We start from the raw sequence: 14441 nt of genomic DNA on the forward strand, positions 1-14441 counted from the left end.
AGGGCGCGCACAGTCCCACTGGCCACGTCGCCGACAAAGATGTTAAACAGTGCCGGTCCCAAGACCGACCCCTGAGGAACGCCACTCGTCACGTGGACATCTTGCCGTTGGCCGATCTCCACTTGGACATCGAGCCGTTGACCGCAACTCTTTGAGCGCGACCATCCCGCCAATTCCGAATCCACCGAGCGTGGGCATCCACAGCTGCGCGCGGGCGCGGAGCTCAGCTAGCGCTGGTGCCTCGCGGTGTTTGCTGTTGGTACCACCCGGACACTTGTGCGACAGCTCTGTCCCTCTTTATTTGGAGGGAAATGGCTGATCCCAAAGCTGTTGGGGGGGGTTTCTGTCAGCGCACCCCCAACCCTTGCCCTGGCGGGGCTGCCTTCAGCGCTTGCCGGAGGGCCGGAGCAGCGGGCTCGGGGGGCGGGGGGCCTGTTTCTGCTGGGGCTGGGGCTGGAGGGCGCTGGGCTGGTTCCGCCACAGCAGGGCTTCTGGGGACGGGCTGGCGGGGCGCAGGGGCCTTGGGGAGGACGGGCTGGGGGGGCGCGGGGGCCGTGGGGAGGACGGGCTGGGGGTGTGCAGGGGCCGTGGGGAGGACGGGCTGGGGGGGCGCGGGGACCATGGGGAGGACGGGCTGGGGGGGCGCGGGGGCCGTGGGGAGGACGGGCGCGCCGGTGTTTGAGGCCGGTGTGGCGGCTGCTGGCGTTGGGTCTGGCTCTGAGGGACGCTGGGGCGGCTGGTTCGGCTCTCAGGGACGCTGGGGCGGTTGGTCCGGCTCTCAGGGATGCTGGGGCGGCTGGTCTGGCTCTCAGGGACGCTGGGGCGGTTCGTCCAGCTCTCTGGGATGCTGGGGCAGCTGGTCCGGCTCTCAGGGATGCCAGGGCGGCCGGTCCGGCTGTCCGGGCGCGAGGGGCGGCTGCCAGTTTCCCGCTGGGCTCCTGAAGCTGCAGAGAGCTGCCTGTGGAGGGAGGAGGCTGCTGAGGCCCTCAGCTGCAGATGGGCCACAGGGACTCTCCTCCACAGCACGGCGCAGAGCTGGCAAGGTTCACCACCGGGGGCTGAGCTGCTGGCACAGCTTGGCCGAGGTGGCACCACCGAGCCCCAGCAGGGGCATTCCTCCCGGCAGGTTCACTGGTCAGGAGCGGGAGCTAGCGCACGTCTCGCTTTCTACGGTAATCTCATGCCCCTCTCTTTCTCTTCCTGACCTTGCTTTGCCTATGCCTGTTGCTCCTGGGGGCTGCTCTTGTCCAGGCAGGGTCAGCTTGAGCTAACACTGGCTCCAGCCAGAGCGGGCTCCCGAGAAGAACACCCGGGAGTTAAGACACCACTTAAAGCCTCTGCCAGCAGCAGAAGCCTTGGCAGAGTTTTTTGGCCAACCACTAACTCGCCGCTCGACAGCAGCCTGACTAGAAATGCTTTGTGGCTACAAGCAGCCATTGAAGGGGGGGAAAGCAACGACTCACTGTTTTCTCTTCCTCCGCCGATGGATCCAAACACAGCACAACGCTATCGCAAGTGGCACGGAAACCACGGCTGCTCCTGTGCCTATCATACAGCGCCTTCGTATGTCTTGGGGACACAAACCACTTGTGATGTTCTGGGGATCGTAAACCCTTGCGGTTGTCTTGCCGAGCACATCTGGAGGAGCAATTTGCGACGTTAGGCCATCCTGTGCACCACTGGTAAGCTTGCAGCACGTTTGATATGGCCGTGAAGTTCTCTGTTTCCCCCCAGTGCTGGTGCCTGGAGGCACGCTCCCACCCTTTGGCACAGGTTGTCCCACCGACCAAAACTCGGAAGGCCAGAAGGAGAGCAGGGGGAGGGGAGCACAGCTGCTTGCCCAGTCGCTCCTTCGAGGGACACGGGCAAAAACCATTCCTGCAGCAGGCAGTGCCACCCCCAACTCTCCCTCGCCCCAGGCCAGCTCCCACAGCCCGAGGGGACAGAGTCAGGCCTTCCCAAGAGATGCTTGAGCCTTGCTCTCCCCCTTCTGCCTTTTCCCCAGCACGGCACCGCTTGCAGCCGCTCCCAGGTTTCGGGACTTGTCTCCCACTTAGGGAGCTCAGCAAGACTGCTCAGTACCTGAGTCCGTTTGAGGAAATCCATATACCCTGCTGCGCTGGTCTTCTCTGGGCCTTGGCAGCACTGCCAAAAAGCAGAGACGACAGGGAAAGCCTCAGCATGGCTCAGGCACAGAGGATGCAGGAGGATGGGGAGGTTCCCTCTAAGACCAAGCCCAGTCTGGGAGTCAGGGCATCGCTCTGGACCTCAGCTGACGGGAGGGATCCCGCTCTGTGCTGCTCTTGTGCCCTGGGCCTCTAGGGACTCAGGGCAAGCTCTGGGATGCAGCTAGAGCGGGAGGTACGTTCGTGCAAGAGTCACGTTTCCCATCATCCGCGGAACATGGTCCAGATGCCTCGAACCCAAAACACTCCCAGCTTTGGCTGCTGACGTGACGTGCAAGAGCGGGCACTGGGGGAAGAGCCTGCTGACACACAGCCATCCTGATGGGTGACACTGGCTGACCACGGGACAGCAATTACCTGGCGTGCCGGCGGCTTGCATCGCCTCTCTTTCTTCAGCAGAGACTGGCAGTGAGCCACCGCTTCCTTCCGGCAGCGCCTCCTTCTGCACAGCCTCTCGGTCCATCTCTTGAAAAAGCAAGCGGGACAGTTGGATCAGATGGAACTGTTCCCCATCAGGGAGATGGCATCTTCAGGAGGCAAGACTTTCTTTGAGAAAGACATTGATAAGGTTTTGAAAAAACGCCTGGGCTTTTGGGGCTGCGCCTAGTCACTGCTCCAAACACCAGCCACGCCTGACCTGCTGGGAGACCAGGCAATTGCACGTAGTGCATTCTCCGCAAAGTGTAAGGCGATGCTAAAGGCCTTCCTTCAAAGAGGACGGGAAGAAGCTGCAGCCAGGCCAGGCGGGGAAACAGCCCTTCTGAGAAGGGCTCCTCCGCAAGGCCCTCATGCCCTTCCCTGTAAGCACCAGCAACGGTCACGTTGGTCCCATCCCAGCTATCGCTCTGCAGACGGGAAATGGAGCACAACCCAAAAAGCCTGCCCAGTCAGCATCTCCACCTGACTTCCAGCACTAGGAAAGGGCAAGCAGCATTGCCTGGGACCTCGCTCCCGCCTGGAACTGGCCCAGTGTCAAGCAGTGCTGCGCGTGAGCCCAACACAAGTTCAGCCCATGCCAGGCCCTCAAATCTGCCTACCGACATGTGCACAAGCCACCTCCGAGCCCTACTGGTCAAACTGGGGCAGCAGCAGCCCCTGGCACTCGGCCTGAACCACGACTGGCAGCAGAGGCTCTGCACCATCTCTGTGGCTCGCCAGCACCTGCAAGGCGTGAAAGCCAGCATTGCTGCTGCGAGGCTCCGATCGAGCCCTTCCTGCTGTGCCGGCTACAACGTGTGCAGACGTGTATCTAAATCCTCCGGTTGCTGAGCCTCACGGCTAAGGCAGAGTGAAATATACCCACCGTGTCCTCTCTTCAGTTCCTCCAGGATTTGCCTTAGGACCTCAGATGGCTCCGGGGACTTTCTTCCTCCTTCAGCTTGGTACTTTGCTCTTGGAGGACCTTAACAGAAAGCATTTGGTTCAACTTCACATGATTAAATTACAGAAAAGCAGTGCACAGCCTGCAAGGTCAGCAGAGACCGACTACTCACCCCTGCGATGCCAGCCTGGCTCTAGCGCAGCATCCAGCTGAGGAGCTGGAAAAGTCCTCCCTGCGGGCTCATCTGTAACTAAACACCCAGAGAAGCTTCCGCCATCTATTGTGATCTACTGAGTCGCAGAAGCCGTAAGGGGATCACGCGAGGAGAGGGCGCACGCGTAGAGGCGCCTGGCTGGCTGACCCTTGGGCTTTCAGCTGGCAGCTCTCAAAGGGGGGAAAAAGCCGTGACGTACCCATGCCATCTGCCAGAGGCTCCGTCCTGGAACCCAAGCGGGAAGCTGGATCACCTTCGCCTACAGGCACGGCTGCAAAGAAGCGCAGGACAGAACAGCTCCCGTGACACAGTTCAAGATACTTCTTCAGACGGGAGCGGCAGTGAGTGCAATTCAAAGACGGGATTACTCCATGGCACTCATCTCTCCCTTCCACTCAGGAGCACGGTGCAAAGAGTTACCGCGTGCCTGCAGTGGCACCGCGCTGGGACGAAACGAACCGCGTGTGGAGCTGCCGGGAGGAAGGACTCCCTGGAGCTCACGCCAGCTCTAAACTCAACCCCAACAAGCCCGCTGGCTTGGCTGGCACCGGGAGCAGCTCAGGCTCCGCGGGGCTGGCAAAGACAGCTTTGCAAGGCAAAACCACTCAGCCCAACGCGTCCCCCCCCGCTCTTCTCCACGTCTGTGCATCGGCCACGGAAGGAGCAACGGGCATTTCACGGGGAAAGAAGATTAAAAGGTAAATGCTCCTTCCTCCCACTGACTTCCCTGTGGGATTGCTCTCAGGCTCGAGGACAGGCATAGGCCAAGAAGTCGGGAAGCCGTCGACCTTGAGAGGAACTTAAGGAAAATTGCACGTGAACAAGCTCTTGCCACGCTGTCAGTGTTTATTCTTTCAAGGGAAGGAACACTGAGAACTTACCTCCGGGATGCCCCAAGGGCTCCAAACCAACATCCAGCCGAGAAGCTGGATAACCATTGCCGCCACCCTCACCTAGACGCAAGCACAAATGAGAAATGTTTCCATTGCATGCTGGGATCCACTGCTGCCTTAGTGAACTGCAGGCACTGGAAGGGGGGGGTCAGGTGACAGCGGGGGAGCCAGACGTAGGTGGAGTTTGCCAAAGCTGCAGAGGGGCCCAGTGACCTCCTGTCTGTCTCCTGGCAGCTCTCCAAACACTCTTTCCAGGCCACGTGCAACACCCCTCGAGGAGCGGATGGACCAACGTACGGCCCCTCGGGGCTTTCTTACTGGGAGAGTTCTCACGCACGCGGAGGAAACCCTCGCTAAAGCACTGGAGGGAAAAAACCATCATCCACACTTCCCGGGGAGAAGAGCCCGCTGGCCCGTGAAAGGCTGCACCAGTGTCCCCCGCTTACCTGCTCCCTGCGCTCGCCACGGAGCAGCCCAGGCAGCCCTGACATGTAGGGCCACCAGGAGGAGGAGGATGAGGAGGAGGCGGCGGGCGGGGGCCATGGCCCCCTGCACTCGCACCATGTTGCTGCTGCTGCTGCCGCTGCCGCTGTTGCCGCTGCTGCCGCTGCTGCTGCAGTTGGGACCGGGTGCTGAGCGGTTGGTGCTTATGGCCAGCGCGGCACCGTGGGGCTCTGTGACCTCACAGCCCTGCTGTGACCTCACGGCTGTGCTGAGGCAGCGTGGAGAGGGCTCTCAGGGCGCTTGTGGAGAGCCGCTGGAGCGCAGTCCCAGCCGGGGCTGAGCCCACAGCTCTGCCCTGTTTTCCGGGCGCTGTCACAGGGGCAGCGAGGAGCTCACAGTCCCCCAAAACAACAGGAAACCAGAGCCAAGGGATTTCGGACCTCCTCGGGTGCTGTTAGCAACAGCTCATGAGGCTGAAGAGTGAGTGGTTTCAGTCTCGAGACTCAAGTGCAAGATCCCCTCCTGTAGGCAGCTTCCAGGCTGGAGCCCCGTTTGGTGCCTTGGGGGACCCCAGGGCTAACGAGTCACTTTCACCTTACGGGAAAGAGGAAGCCGTTACTTCTCCATTTCTTCTTCATGCGAAATCTAAGGGAATACTTTCTGTCAGGTCCTCAAAGAGCTAAGTCATAGAATCATAGAATCGTTTAGGTGGGAAAAGACCTTTAAGATCATCGAGACCAACTGTTGGCCTAGCACTGCCAAGTCCACCACTAAACCATGTCCCTAAGCACCACATCTACCCGTCTTTGAAATACCTCCAGGAATGGGGACTCAAGCACAAGGTGCTGGCCTCTCCACATCCCTCTGTAGAGCCCTCCCACCCTCCAGCAGATCAACACTTTCGCCCAGCTTGGTGTCGTCTGCTATTTCACTCGATCCCCTCGTCCAGATCATTGACAGAGATATAAAACAGAACCGGCTCCAATACTGAGCCCTGGGCAACACCACTTGTGACCGGCCGCCAACTGGATTTAACTCCGTTCACCACCACTCTTTGGGCCCGGCCATTCAGCCAGTTTTTTACCCAGCGAAGAGTACACCTGTCCAAGCCATGAGCAGCCAGTTTCTCCAGGAGAATGCTGTGGGCAACGGTGCCAAAGGCTTTACTAAAGGCCACGTAGACAACATCCACAGCCTCTCCGTCGTCCATTAAGCAGGTCACCTTGTCACAGAAAGAGGTCAGGTTAGTCAGGCAGGACCTGCCTTTCATAAACCCATGCTGAGTGCGCCCGATCACCTGCTTGTCTTGTATGTGCCGCGTGATGGCACTCAGGATGATCTGCTCCATAACCTTGTGCGGCACCGAGGTCAGGCTGACAGCCCTGTAGTTCCCCGGATCCTCCTCCCGGCCCTTCTTGTAGATGGGCATGACGTTGGCTAACTTCCAGTCAACTGGGACCTCCCCGGTTAGCCAGGACTGCTGAGAGATGATGGAAAGTGGCTTGGCGAGCTCTTCTGCCAGCTCCCTCAGTACCCTTGCGTGGATCCCGTCCGGCCCCATAGACTTGTGTGTGTCAAAGTGGTGTAGCAGGTCACTAACCATTTCCCCTTGGATTATGGGGGCTTCGTTCTGCTCCCTGTCCCTGTCTTCCAGCTCAGAGGGCTGGGTACCCCAGGAACAACTGGTCAATCAATAAAACAACTGGTCAATCACTCAAACAGAACAAATATTCTCTTAAATTATTTGACATGCAAAAGGAAACCTCGAGAGAGCACACGGCGGGTATATGCTGCCTGACCGTCCTAGCGGCCTTCTGCTACATCATGATGTGACTACATCAGTGGAGAAAGGAAGCGCTACGGACGTCATCTCTCTGCACTTGTGTAAGGCCTTTGACATGGTCCTCCACAGCATCCTTCTCTCTAAATTGGAGAGATACGGATCTGTTGGATGGACTGTTTGTGGGTAAGGAATTGGTTGGATGGTCCAGTCAATGTTAATGGCAGTCCCTGCCAGGTGAAAGCAAATCTCTCCCTATCTGTCCCCGATATGGGGAGCCTAAAAAGAACATATCCTTCCCACCTACTATTGCCATTCACGGCAAGGCTTGTTCGTTGACACAACGGGCTGTCGCAATCAGACCAAGAGCAGCCGCAGCGAGCAGTTCAGCGGCGGTGTTCAGGGCTCTGTCATCTAGCGCTAGTCACCACTTGCCATGAGGTCTCTCTACCGGCCATGCAGGAGAATTGTAGCGGGAAGGAGACTTGACCACGCTTCCCCGTCCTTCCAGCTCTTTTCAGGAGCAGCCCGGATGGCATCAGAAGGTGACTTGTATTGTGAGAAAAAGGGGCAGGAGCTGGACCTCATGCTACTGACCTGTTTGCAACAGGTTCACAGTCAGGGATGTGCTGATGCGAGGTAAACTGTGGGGCAGAGCGCGTGGTGCCCCTATCTCCCACGAGTCCACCCACGACTGACCCTTCAAGGCATCCACACCTAACCTGTTACGGGGACCTAGAAGTAGGGCCGGACTGTCCGTCCATTAGATAGAATTAATTTAGCCTTGACCAGTGGGTGGGTGGTGATTTGCCATTACCACCTACAAGAGAAACTCTTGGCTTGCTAAGTGGAGGCTGTCCTTTGTTAAGTGTCCTTACCTACCATCCATATTTGGGCTCCTGTGTCAATGAGGAATGTTGTAAAGTAGCAGTCACTAATGGCCGCCATCAGCTCAGGACTGGGAGCCTGAGCAGTGGGGGCAGCGGCCCCAGGGATCAAGCTCTGACCCCAGTTTCCTACATATTGGCAGTGGAGGAGGTTCAGCGCTGATGGGTTCGGGCACCTCCCCGGGCTCACACCCCTCACATCCGCTGGCTCCCGTGTCGTACGGTGTCACTCCATCGCCTGACACAGACCCCGGAGGACAATCGTGAGGAATTCATGAGGGAAACCGGGACCAATTGCCATACAACGGGAGTTGGCAGCCCATTTAACGGTCTCGTGGAGAGCCCTTTGTCGAACCACATCTTCCATCACGGGTCATGCTCAGTGGTGACTGAGGGTGCTCCCCAGTTTCCCCTTTCTGCTTTCATCTTTTGCACAGAGACAGGCTGGGTCTTTCCTGTTATGTAGACTCATAGACTCATAAAGTCATAGAATGGTTTGGGTTGGAAGGAACCTTAAAGATCATCTAGTTCCAACCCCTCTGCCATGGGCAGAAACACCTTCCACTAGAGCAGGTTGCTCAAAGGCCCCGTCCAACCTGGCCTTGAACACTTCCAGGGATGGGGCATCCACAACTTCTCTGGGCAACCTGTTCCAGTGCCTCACCACCCTCTGAGTAAAGAAGTTCTTCCTTATATCTAATCTAAATCTATCCTCTTTCAGTTTAAAGCCATTACCCCTTGGCCTATCACGATATGCCCTTGTAAAAAGTCCCTCTCCAGCTTTCTTGCAGGCCCCCTTCAGGTACTGGAAGGCTCCTATAAGGTCTCGCCGGAGCCTTCTCTTCTCCAGGCTGAACAACCCCAACTCGCTCAGCCTGTCCTCATAGGAGAGGTGCTCCGGCCCACTGGTTGTCTCCGTGGCCCTCCTCTGGACTCGCTCCAGCAGGTCCACGTCCTTCTGAGGCTGGCAGCCCCAGAGCTGAACGCAGCATTCCAGGTGGTGTCTCACGAGAGCGGAGCAGAGGGGGAGAATCGCCTCCCTCGACCTGCTGGTCACGCTTCTTTTGATGCCGCCCAGGATCCAGTTGGCTTTCTGGGCTGCAAGCGCACATGGCCAGGTCCTGTTGAGTTTCTCATCAACCAACACGCCCAAGGCCTTCTCCTCAGAGCTGCTCTCTACCCATTCTCTGCCCAGCCTGTATTTGTGCTTGGGATTGCCCCAACCCATGTGCGGGACCTTGCACTTGGCCTTGTTGAACCTCATGAGGTTCGCACGGGCCCACCTCTCCGGCCTGTCAAGGTCCCTCTGGATGGCATCCCTACCCTCCAGCGTGTCGACCGCACCACACAGCTTGGTGTCATCGGGAAACTTGCTGAGGGCGCGCACAGTCCCACTGGCCACGTCGCCGACAAAGATGTTAAACAGTGCCGGTCCCAAGACCGACCCCTGAGGAACGCCACTTGTCACTTGGACATCTTGCCGTTGGCCGATCTCCACTTGGACATCGAGCCGTTGACCGCAACTCTTTGAGCGCGACCATCCCGCCAATTCCGAATCCACCGAGCGTGGGCATCCACAGCTGCGCGCGGGCGCGGAGCTCAGCTAGCGCTGGTGCCTCGCGGTGTTTGCTGTTGGTACCACCCGGACACTTGTGCGACAGCTCTGTCCCTCTTTATTTGGAGGGAAATGGCTGATCCCAAAGCTGTTGGGGGGGGTTTCTGTCAGCGCACCCCCAACCCTTGCCCTGGCGGGGCTGCCTTCAGCGCTTGCCGGAGGGCCGGAGCAGCGGGCTCGGGGGCGGGGGGCCTGTTTCTGCTGGGGCTGGGGCTGGAGGGCGCTGGGCTGGTTCCGCCACAGCAGGGCTTCTGGGGACGGGCTGGCGGGGCGCAGGGGCCTTGGGGAGGACGGGCTGGGGGCGCGGGGGCCGTGGGGAGGACGGGCTGGGGGTGTGCGGGGGCCGTGGGGAGGACGGGCTGGGGGGCGCGGGGACCATGGGGAGGACGGGCTGGGGGGGCGCGGGGGCCGTGGGGAGGACGGGCGCGCCGGTGTTTGAGGCCGGTGTGGCGGCTGCTGGCGTTGGGTCTGGCTCTGAGGGACGCTGGGGCGGCTGGTTCGGCTCTCAGGGACGCTGGGGCGGTTGGTCCGGCTCTCAGGGATGCTGGGGCGGCTGGTCTGGCTCTCAGGGACGCTGGGGCGGTTCGTCCAGCTCTCTGGGATGCTGGGGCGGCTGGTCCAGCTCTCTGGGATGCTGGGGCAGCTGGTCCGGCTCTCAGGGATGCCAGGGCGGCCGGTCCGGCTGTCCGGGCGCGAGGGGCGGCTGCCAGTTTCCCGCTGGGCTCCTGAAGCTGCAGAGAGCTGCCTGTGGAGGGAGGAGGCTGCTGAGGCCCTCAGCTGCAGATGGGCCACAGGGACTCTCCTCCACAGCACGGCGCAGAGCTGGCAAGGTTCACCACCGGGGGCTGAGCTGCTGGCACAGCTTGGCCGAGGTGGACACCTGCACCTCGTGGCACCACCGAGCCCCAGCAGGGGCATTCCTCCCGGCAGGTTCACTGGTCAGGAGCGGGAGCTAGCGCACGTCTCGCTTTCTACGGTAATCTCATGCCCCTCTCTTTCTCTTCCTGACCTTGCTTTGCCTATGCCTGTTGCTCCTGGGGGCTGCTCTTGTCCAGGCAGGGTCAGCTTGAGCTAACACTGGCTCCAGCCAGAGCGGGCTCCCGAGAAGAACACCCGGGAGTTAAGACACCACTTAAAGCCTCTGCCAGCAGCAGAAGCCTTGGCAGAGTTTTTTGGCCAACCACTAACTCGCCGCTCGACAGCAGCCTGACTAGAAATGCTTTGTGGCTACAAGCAGCCATTGAAGGGGGGGAAAGCAACGACTCACTGTTTTCTCTTCCTCCGCCGATGGATCCAAACACAGCACAACGCTATCGCAAGTGGCACGGAAACCACGGCTGCTCCTGTGCCTATCATACAGCGCCTTCGTATGTCTTGGGGACACAAACCACTTGTGATGTTCTGGGGATCGTAAACCCTTGCGGTTGTCTTGCCGAGCACATCTGGAGGAGCAATTTGCGACGTTAGGCCATCCTGTGCACCACTGGTAAGCTTGCAGCACGTTTGATATGGCCGTGAAGTTCTCTGTTTCCCCCCAGTGCTGGTGCCTGGAGGCACGCTCCCACCCTTTGGCACAGGTTGTCCCACCGACCAAAACTCGGAAGGCCAGAAGGAGAGCAGGGGGAGGGGAGCACAGCTGCTTGCCCAGTCGCTCCTTCGAGGGACACGGGCAAAAACCATTCCTGCAGCAGGCAGTGCCACCCCCAACTCTCCCTCGCCCCAGGCCAGCTCCCACAGCCCGAGGGGACAGAGTCAGGCCTTCCCAAGAGATGCTTGAGCCTTGCTCTCCCCCTTCTGCCTTTTCCCCAGCACGGCACCGCTTGCAGCCGCTCCCAGGTTTCGGGACTTGTCTCCCACTTAGGGAGCTCAGCAAGACTGCTCAGTACCTGAGTCCGTTTGAGGAAATCCATATACCCTGCTGCGCTGGTCTTCTCTGGGCCTTGGCAGCACTGCCAAAAAGCAGAGACGACAGGGAAAGCCTCAGCATGGCTCAGGCACAGAGGATGCAGGAGGATGGGGAGGTTCCCTCTAAGACCAAGCCCAGTCTGGGAGTCAGGGCATCGCTCTGGACCTCAGCTGACGGGAGGGATCCCGCTCTGTGCTGCTCTTGTGCCCTGGGCCTCTAGGGACTCAGGGCAAGCTCTGGGATGCAGCTAGAGCGGGAGGTACGTTCGTGCAAGAGTCACGTTTCCCATCATCCGCGGAACATGGTCCAGATGCCTCGAACCCAAAACACTCCCAGCTTTGGCTGCTGACGTGACGTGCAAGAGCGGGCACTGGGGGAAGAGCCTGCTGACACACAGCCATCCTGATGGGTGACACTGGCTGACCACGGGACAGCAATTACCTGGCGTGCCGGCGGCTTGCATCGCCTCTCTTTCTTCAGCAGAGACTGGCAGTGAGCCACCGCTTCCTTCCGGCAGCGCCTCCTTCTGCACAGCCTCTCGGTCCATCTCTTGAAAAAGCAAGCGGGACAGTTGGATCAGATGGAACTGTTCCCCATCAGGGAGATGGCATCTTCAGGAGGCAAGACTTTCTTTGAGAAAGACATTGATAAGGTTTTGAAAAAACGCCTGGGCTTTTGGGGCTGCGCCTAGTCACTGCTCCAAACACCAGCCATGCCTGACCTGCTGGGAGACCAGGCAATTGCACGTAGTGCATTCTCCGCAAAGTGTAAGGCGATGCTAAAGGCCTTCCTTCAAAGAGGACGGGAAGAAGCTGCAGCCAGGCCAGGCGGGGAAACAGCCCTTCTGAGAAGGGCTCCTCCGCAAGGCCCTCATGCCCTTCCCTGTAAGCACCAGCAACGGTCACGTTGGTCCCATCCCAGCTATCGCTCTGCAGACGGGAAATGGAGCACAACCCAAAAAGCCTGCCCAGTCAGCATCTCCACCTGACTTCCAGCACTAGGAAAGGGCAAGCAGCATTGCCTGGGACCTCGCTCCCGCCTGGAACTGGCCCAGTGTCAAGCAGTGCTGCGCGTGAGCCCAACACAAGTTCAGCCCATGCCAGGCCCTCAAATCTGCCTACCGACATGTGCACAAGCCACCTCCGAGCCCTACTGGTCAAACTGGGGCAGCAGCAGCCCCTGGCACTCGGCCTGAACCACGACTGGCAGCAGAGGCTCTGCACCATCTCTGTGGCTCGCCAGCACCTGCAAGGCGTGAAAGCCAGCATTGCTGCTGCGAGGCTCCGATCGAGCCCTTCCTGCTGTGCCGGCTACAACGTGTGCAGACGTGTATCTAAATCCTCCGGTTGCTGAGCCTCACGGCTAAGGCAGAGTGAAATATACCCACCGTGTCCTCTCTTCAGTTCCTCCAGGATTTGCCTTAGGACCTCAGATGGCTCCGGGGACTTTCTTCCTCCTTCAGCTTGGTACTTTGCTCTTGGAGGACCTTAACAGAAAGCATTTGGTTCAACTTCACATGATTAAATTACAGAAAAGCAGTGCACAGCCTGCAAGGTCAGCAGAGACCGACTACTCACCCCTGCGATGCCAGCCTGGCTCTAGCGCAGCATCCAGCTGAGGAGCTGGAAAAGTCCTCCCTGCGGGCTCATCTGTAACTAAACACCCAGAGAAGCTTCCGCCATCTATTGTGATCTACTGAGTCGCAGAAGCCGTAAGGGGATCACGCGAGGAGAGGGCGCACGCGTAGAGGCGCCTGGCTGGCTGACCCTTGGGCTTTCAGCTGGCAGCTCTCAAAGGGGGGAAAAAGCCGTGACGTACCCATGCCATCTGCCAGAGGCTCCGTCCTGGAACCCAAGCGGGAAGCTGGATCACCTTCGCCTACAGGCACGGCTGCAAAGAAGCGCAGGACAGAACAGCTCCCGTGACACAGTTCAAGATACTTCTTCAGACGGGAGCGGCAGTGAGTGCAATTCAAAGACGGGATTACTCCATGGCACTCATCTCTCCCTTCCACTCAGGAGCACGGTGCAAAGAGTTACCGCGTGCCTGCAGTGGCACCGCGCTGGGACGAAACGAACCGCGTGTGGAGCTGCCGGGAGGAAGGACTCCCTGGAGCTCACGCCAGCTCTAAACTCAACCCCAACAAGCCCGCTGGCTTGGCTGGCACCGGGAGCAGCTCAGGCTCCGCGGGGCTGGCAAAGACAGCTTTGCAAGGCAAAACCACTCAGCCCAACGCGTCCCCCCGCTCTTCTCCACGTCTGTGCATCGGCCACGGAAGGAGCAACGGGCATTTCACGGGGAAAGAAGATTAAAAGGTAAATGCTCCTTCCTCCCACTGACTTCCCTGTGGGATTGCTCTCAGGCTCGAGGACAGGCATAGGCCAAGAAGTCGGGAAGCCGTCGACCTTGAGAGGAACTTAAGGAAAATTGCACGTGAACAAGCTCTTGCCACGCTGTCAGTGTTTATTCTTTCAAGGGAAGGAACACTGAGAACTTACCTCCGGGATGCCCCAAGGGCTCCAAACCAACATCCAGCCGAGAAGCTGGATAACCATTGCCGCCACCCTCACCTAGACGCAAGCACAAATGAGAAATGTTTCCATTGCATGCTGGGATCCACTGCTGCCTTAGTGAACTGCAGGCACTGGAAGGGGGGGGTCAGGTGACAGCGGGGGAGCCAGACGTAGGTGGAGTTTGCCAAAGCTGCAGAGGGGCCCAGTGACCTCCTGTCTGTCTCCTGGCAGCTCTCCAAACACTCTTTCCAGGCCACGTGCAACACCCCTCGAGGAGCGGATGGACCAACGTACGGCCCCTCGGGGCTTTCTTACTGGGAGAGTTCTCACGCACGCGGAGGAAACCCTCGCTAAAGCACTGGAGGGAAAAAACCATCATCCACACTTCCCGGGGAGAAGAGCCCGCTGGCCCGTGAAAGGCTGCACCAGTGTCCCCCGCTTACCTGCTCCCTGCGCTCGCCACGGAGCAGCCCAGGCAGCCCTGACATGTAGGGCCACCAGGAGGAGGAGGATGAGGAGGAGGCGGCGGGCGGGGGCCATGGCCCCCTGCACTCGCACCATGTTGCTGCTGCTGCTGCCGCTGCCGCTGTTGCCGCTGCTGCCGCTGCTGCTGCAGTTGGGACCGGGTGCTGAGCGGTTGGTGCTTATGGCCAGCGCGGCACCGTGGGGCTCTGTGACCTCA

The 14441-nt window shown here is 59.4% G+C and overlaps 2 protein-coding genes across 2 annotated transcripts; both read right to left on the reverse strand.

Annotated features, from left to right (window-relative positions):
- Positions 1-384: 384 nt before the first annotated feature.
- Positions 385-9266, reverse strand: LOC148050181 (uncharacterized). Its single transcript, XM_087744277.1, has 11 exons — positions 9171-9266; positions 4603-4753; positions 4448-4520; positions 3921-3991; positions 3680-3757; positions 3490-3588; positions 2366-2651; positions 2111-2145; positions 1464-1878; positions 908-958; positions 385-757 (listed from the first exon to the last, which is right to left on the reverse strand). The coding sequence occupies exons 1-11, from the start codon at positions 9264-9266 to the stop codon at positions 385-387; spliced, it is 1728 nt and encodes a 575-aa protein (XP_087600403.1).
- Positions 9267-9328: 62 nt separating this feature from the next.
- Positions 9329-14299, reverse strand: LOC148050182 (uncharacterized). The gene is made up of 10 exons (XM_087744278.1): positions 14203-14299; positions 13745-13897; positions 13590-13662; positions 13065-13135; positions 12824-12901; positions 12634-12732; positions 11510-11795; positions 11255-11289; positions 10608-11022; positions 9329-10085 (listed from the first exon to the last, which is right to left on the reverse strand). Exons 1-10 carry the CDS (start codon positions 14297-14299, stop codon positions 9329-9331), a joined length of 2064 nt encoding a protein of 687 aa, XP_087600404.1.
- Positions 14300-14441: the final 142 nt, after the last annotated feature.

This window comes from Nipponia nippon, unplaced genomic scaffold, assembly GCF_047370975.1.
Source record: "Nipponia nippon isolate SJK-2023a ecotype South Korea unplaced genomic scaffold, ASM4737097v1 scaffold_9, whole genome shotgun sequence".
NCBI lineage: Eukaryota > Metazoa > Chordata > Aves > Pelecaniformes > Threskiornithidae > Nipponia > Nipponia nippon.

Coding starts and splice junctions, on each gene's coding strand:
- LOC148050182 (XM_087744278.1), bottom strand. CDS start 14,299: ATGGCCCCCGCCCGCCGCCTCCTCCTCATCCTCCTCCTCCTGGTGGCC. Junction 11,796..12,633: donor GGAACTGAAGAGAGGACACG/GTGGGTATATTT, acceptor TGCTTTTTCAAG/AGATGGACCGAGAGGCTGTG. Junction 11,290..11,509: donor AACGTGACTCTTGCACGAAC/GTACCTCCCGCT, acceptor GCTTTTTGGCAG/TGCTGCCAAGGCCCAGAGAA.
- LOC148050181 (XM_087744277.1), bottom strand. CDS start 9,266: ATGGTCGCGCTCAAAGAGTTGCGGTCAACGGCTCGATGTCCAAGTGGA. Junction 2,652..3,489: donor GGAACTGAAGAGAGGACACG/GTGGGTATATTT, acceptor TGCTTTTTCAAG/AGATGGACCGAGAGGCTGTG. Junction 758..907: donor GAAACTGGCAGCCGCCCCTC/GCGCCCGGACAG, acceptor CAACCGCCCCAG/CGTCCCTGAGAGCCGAACCA.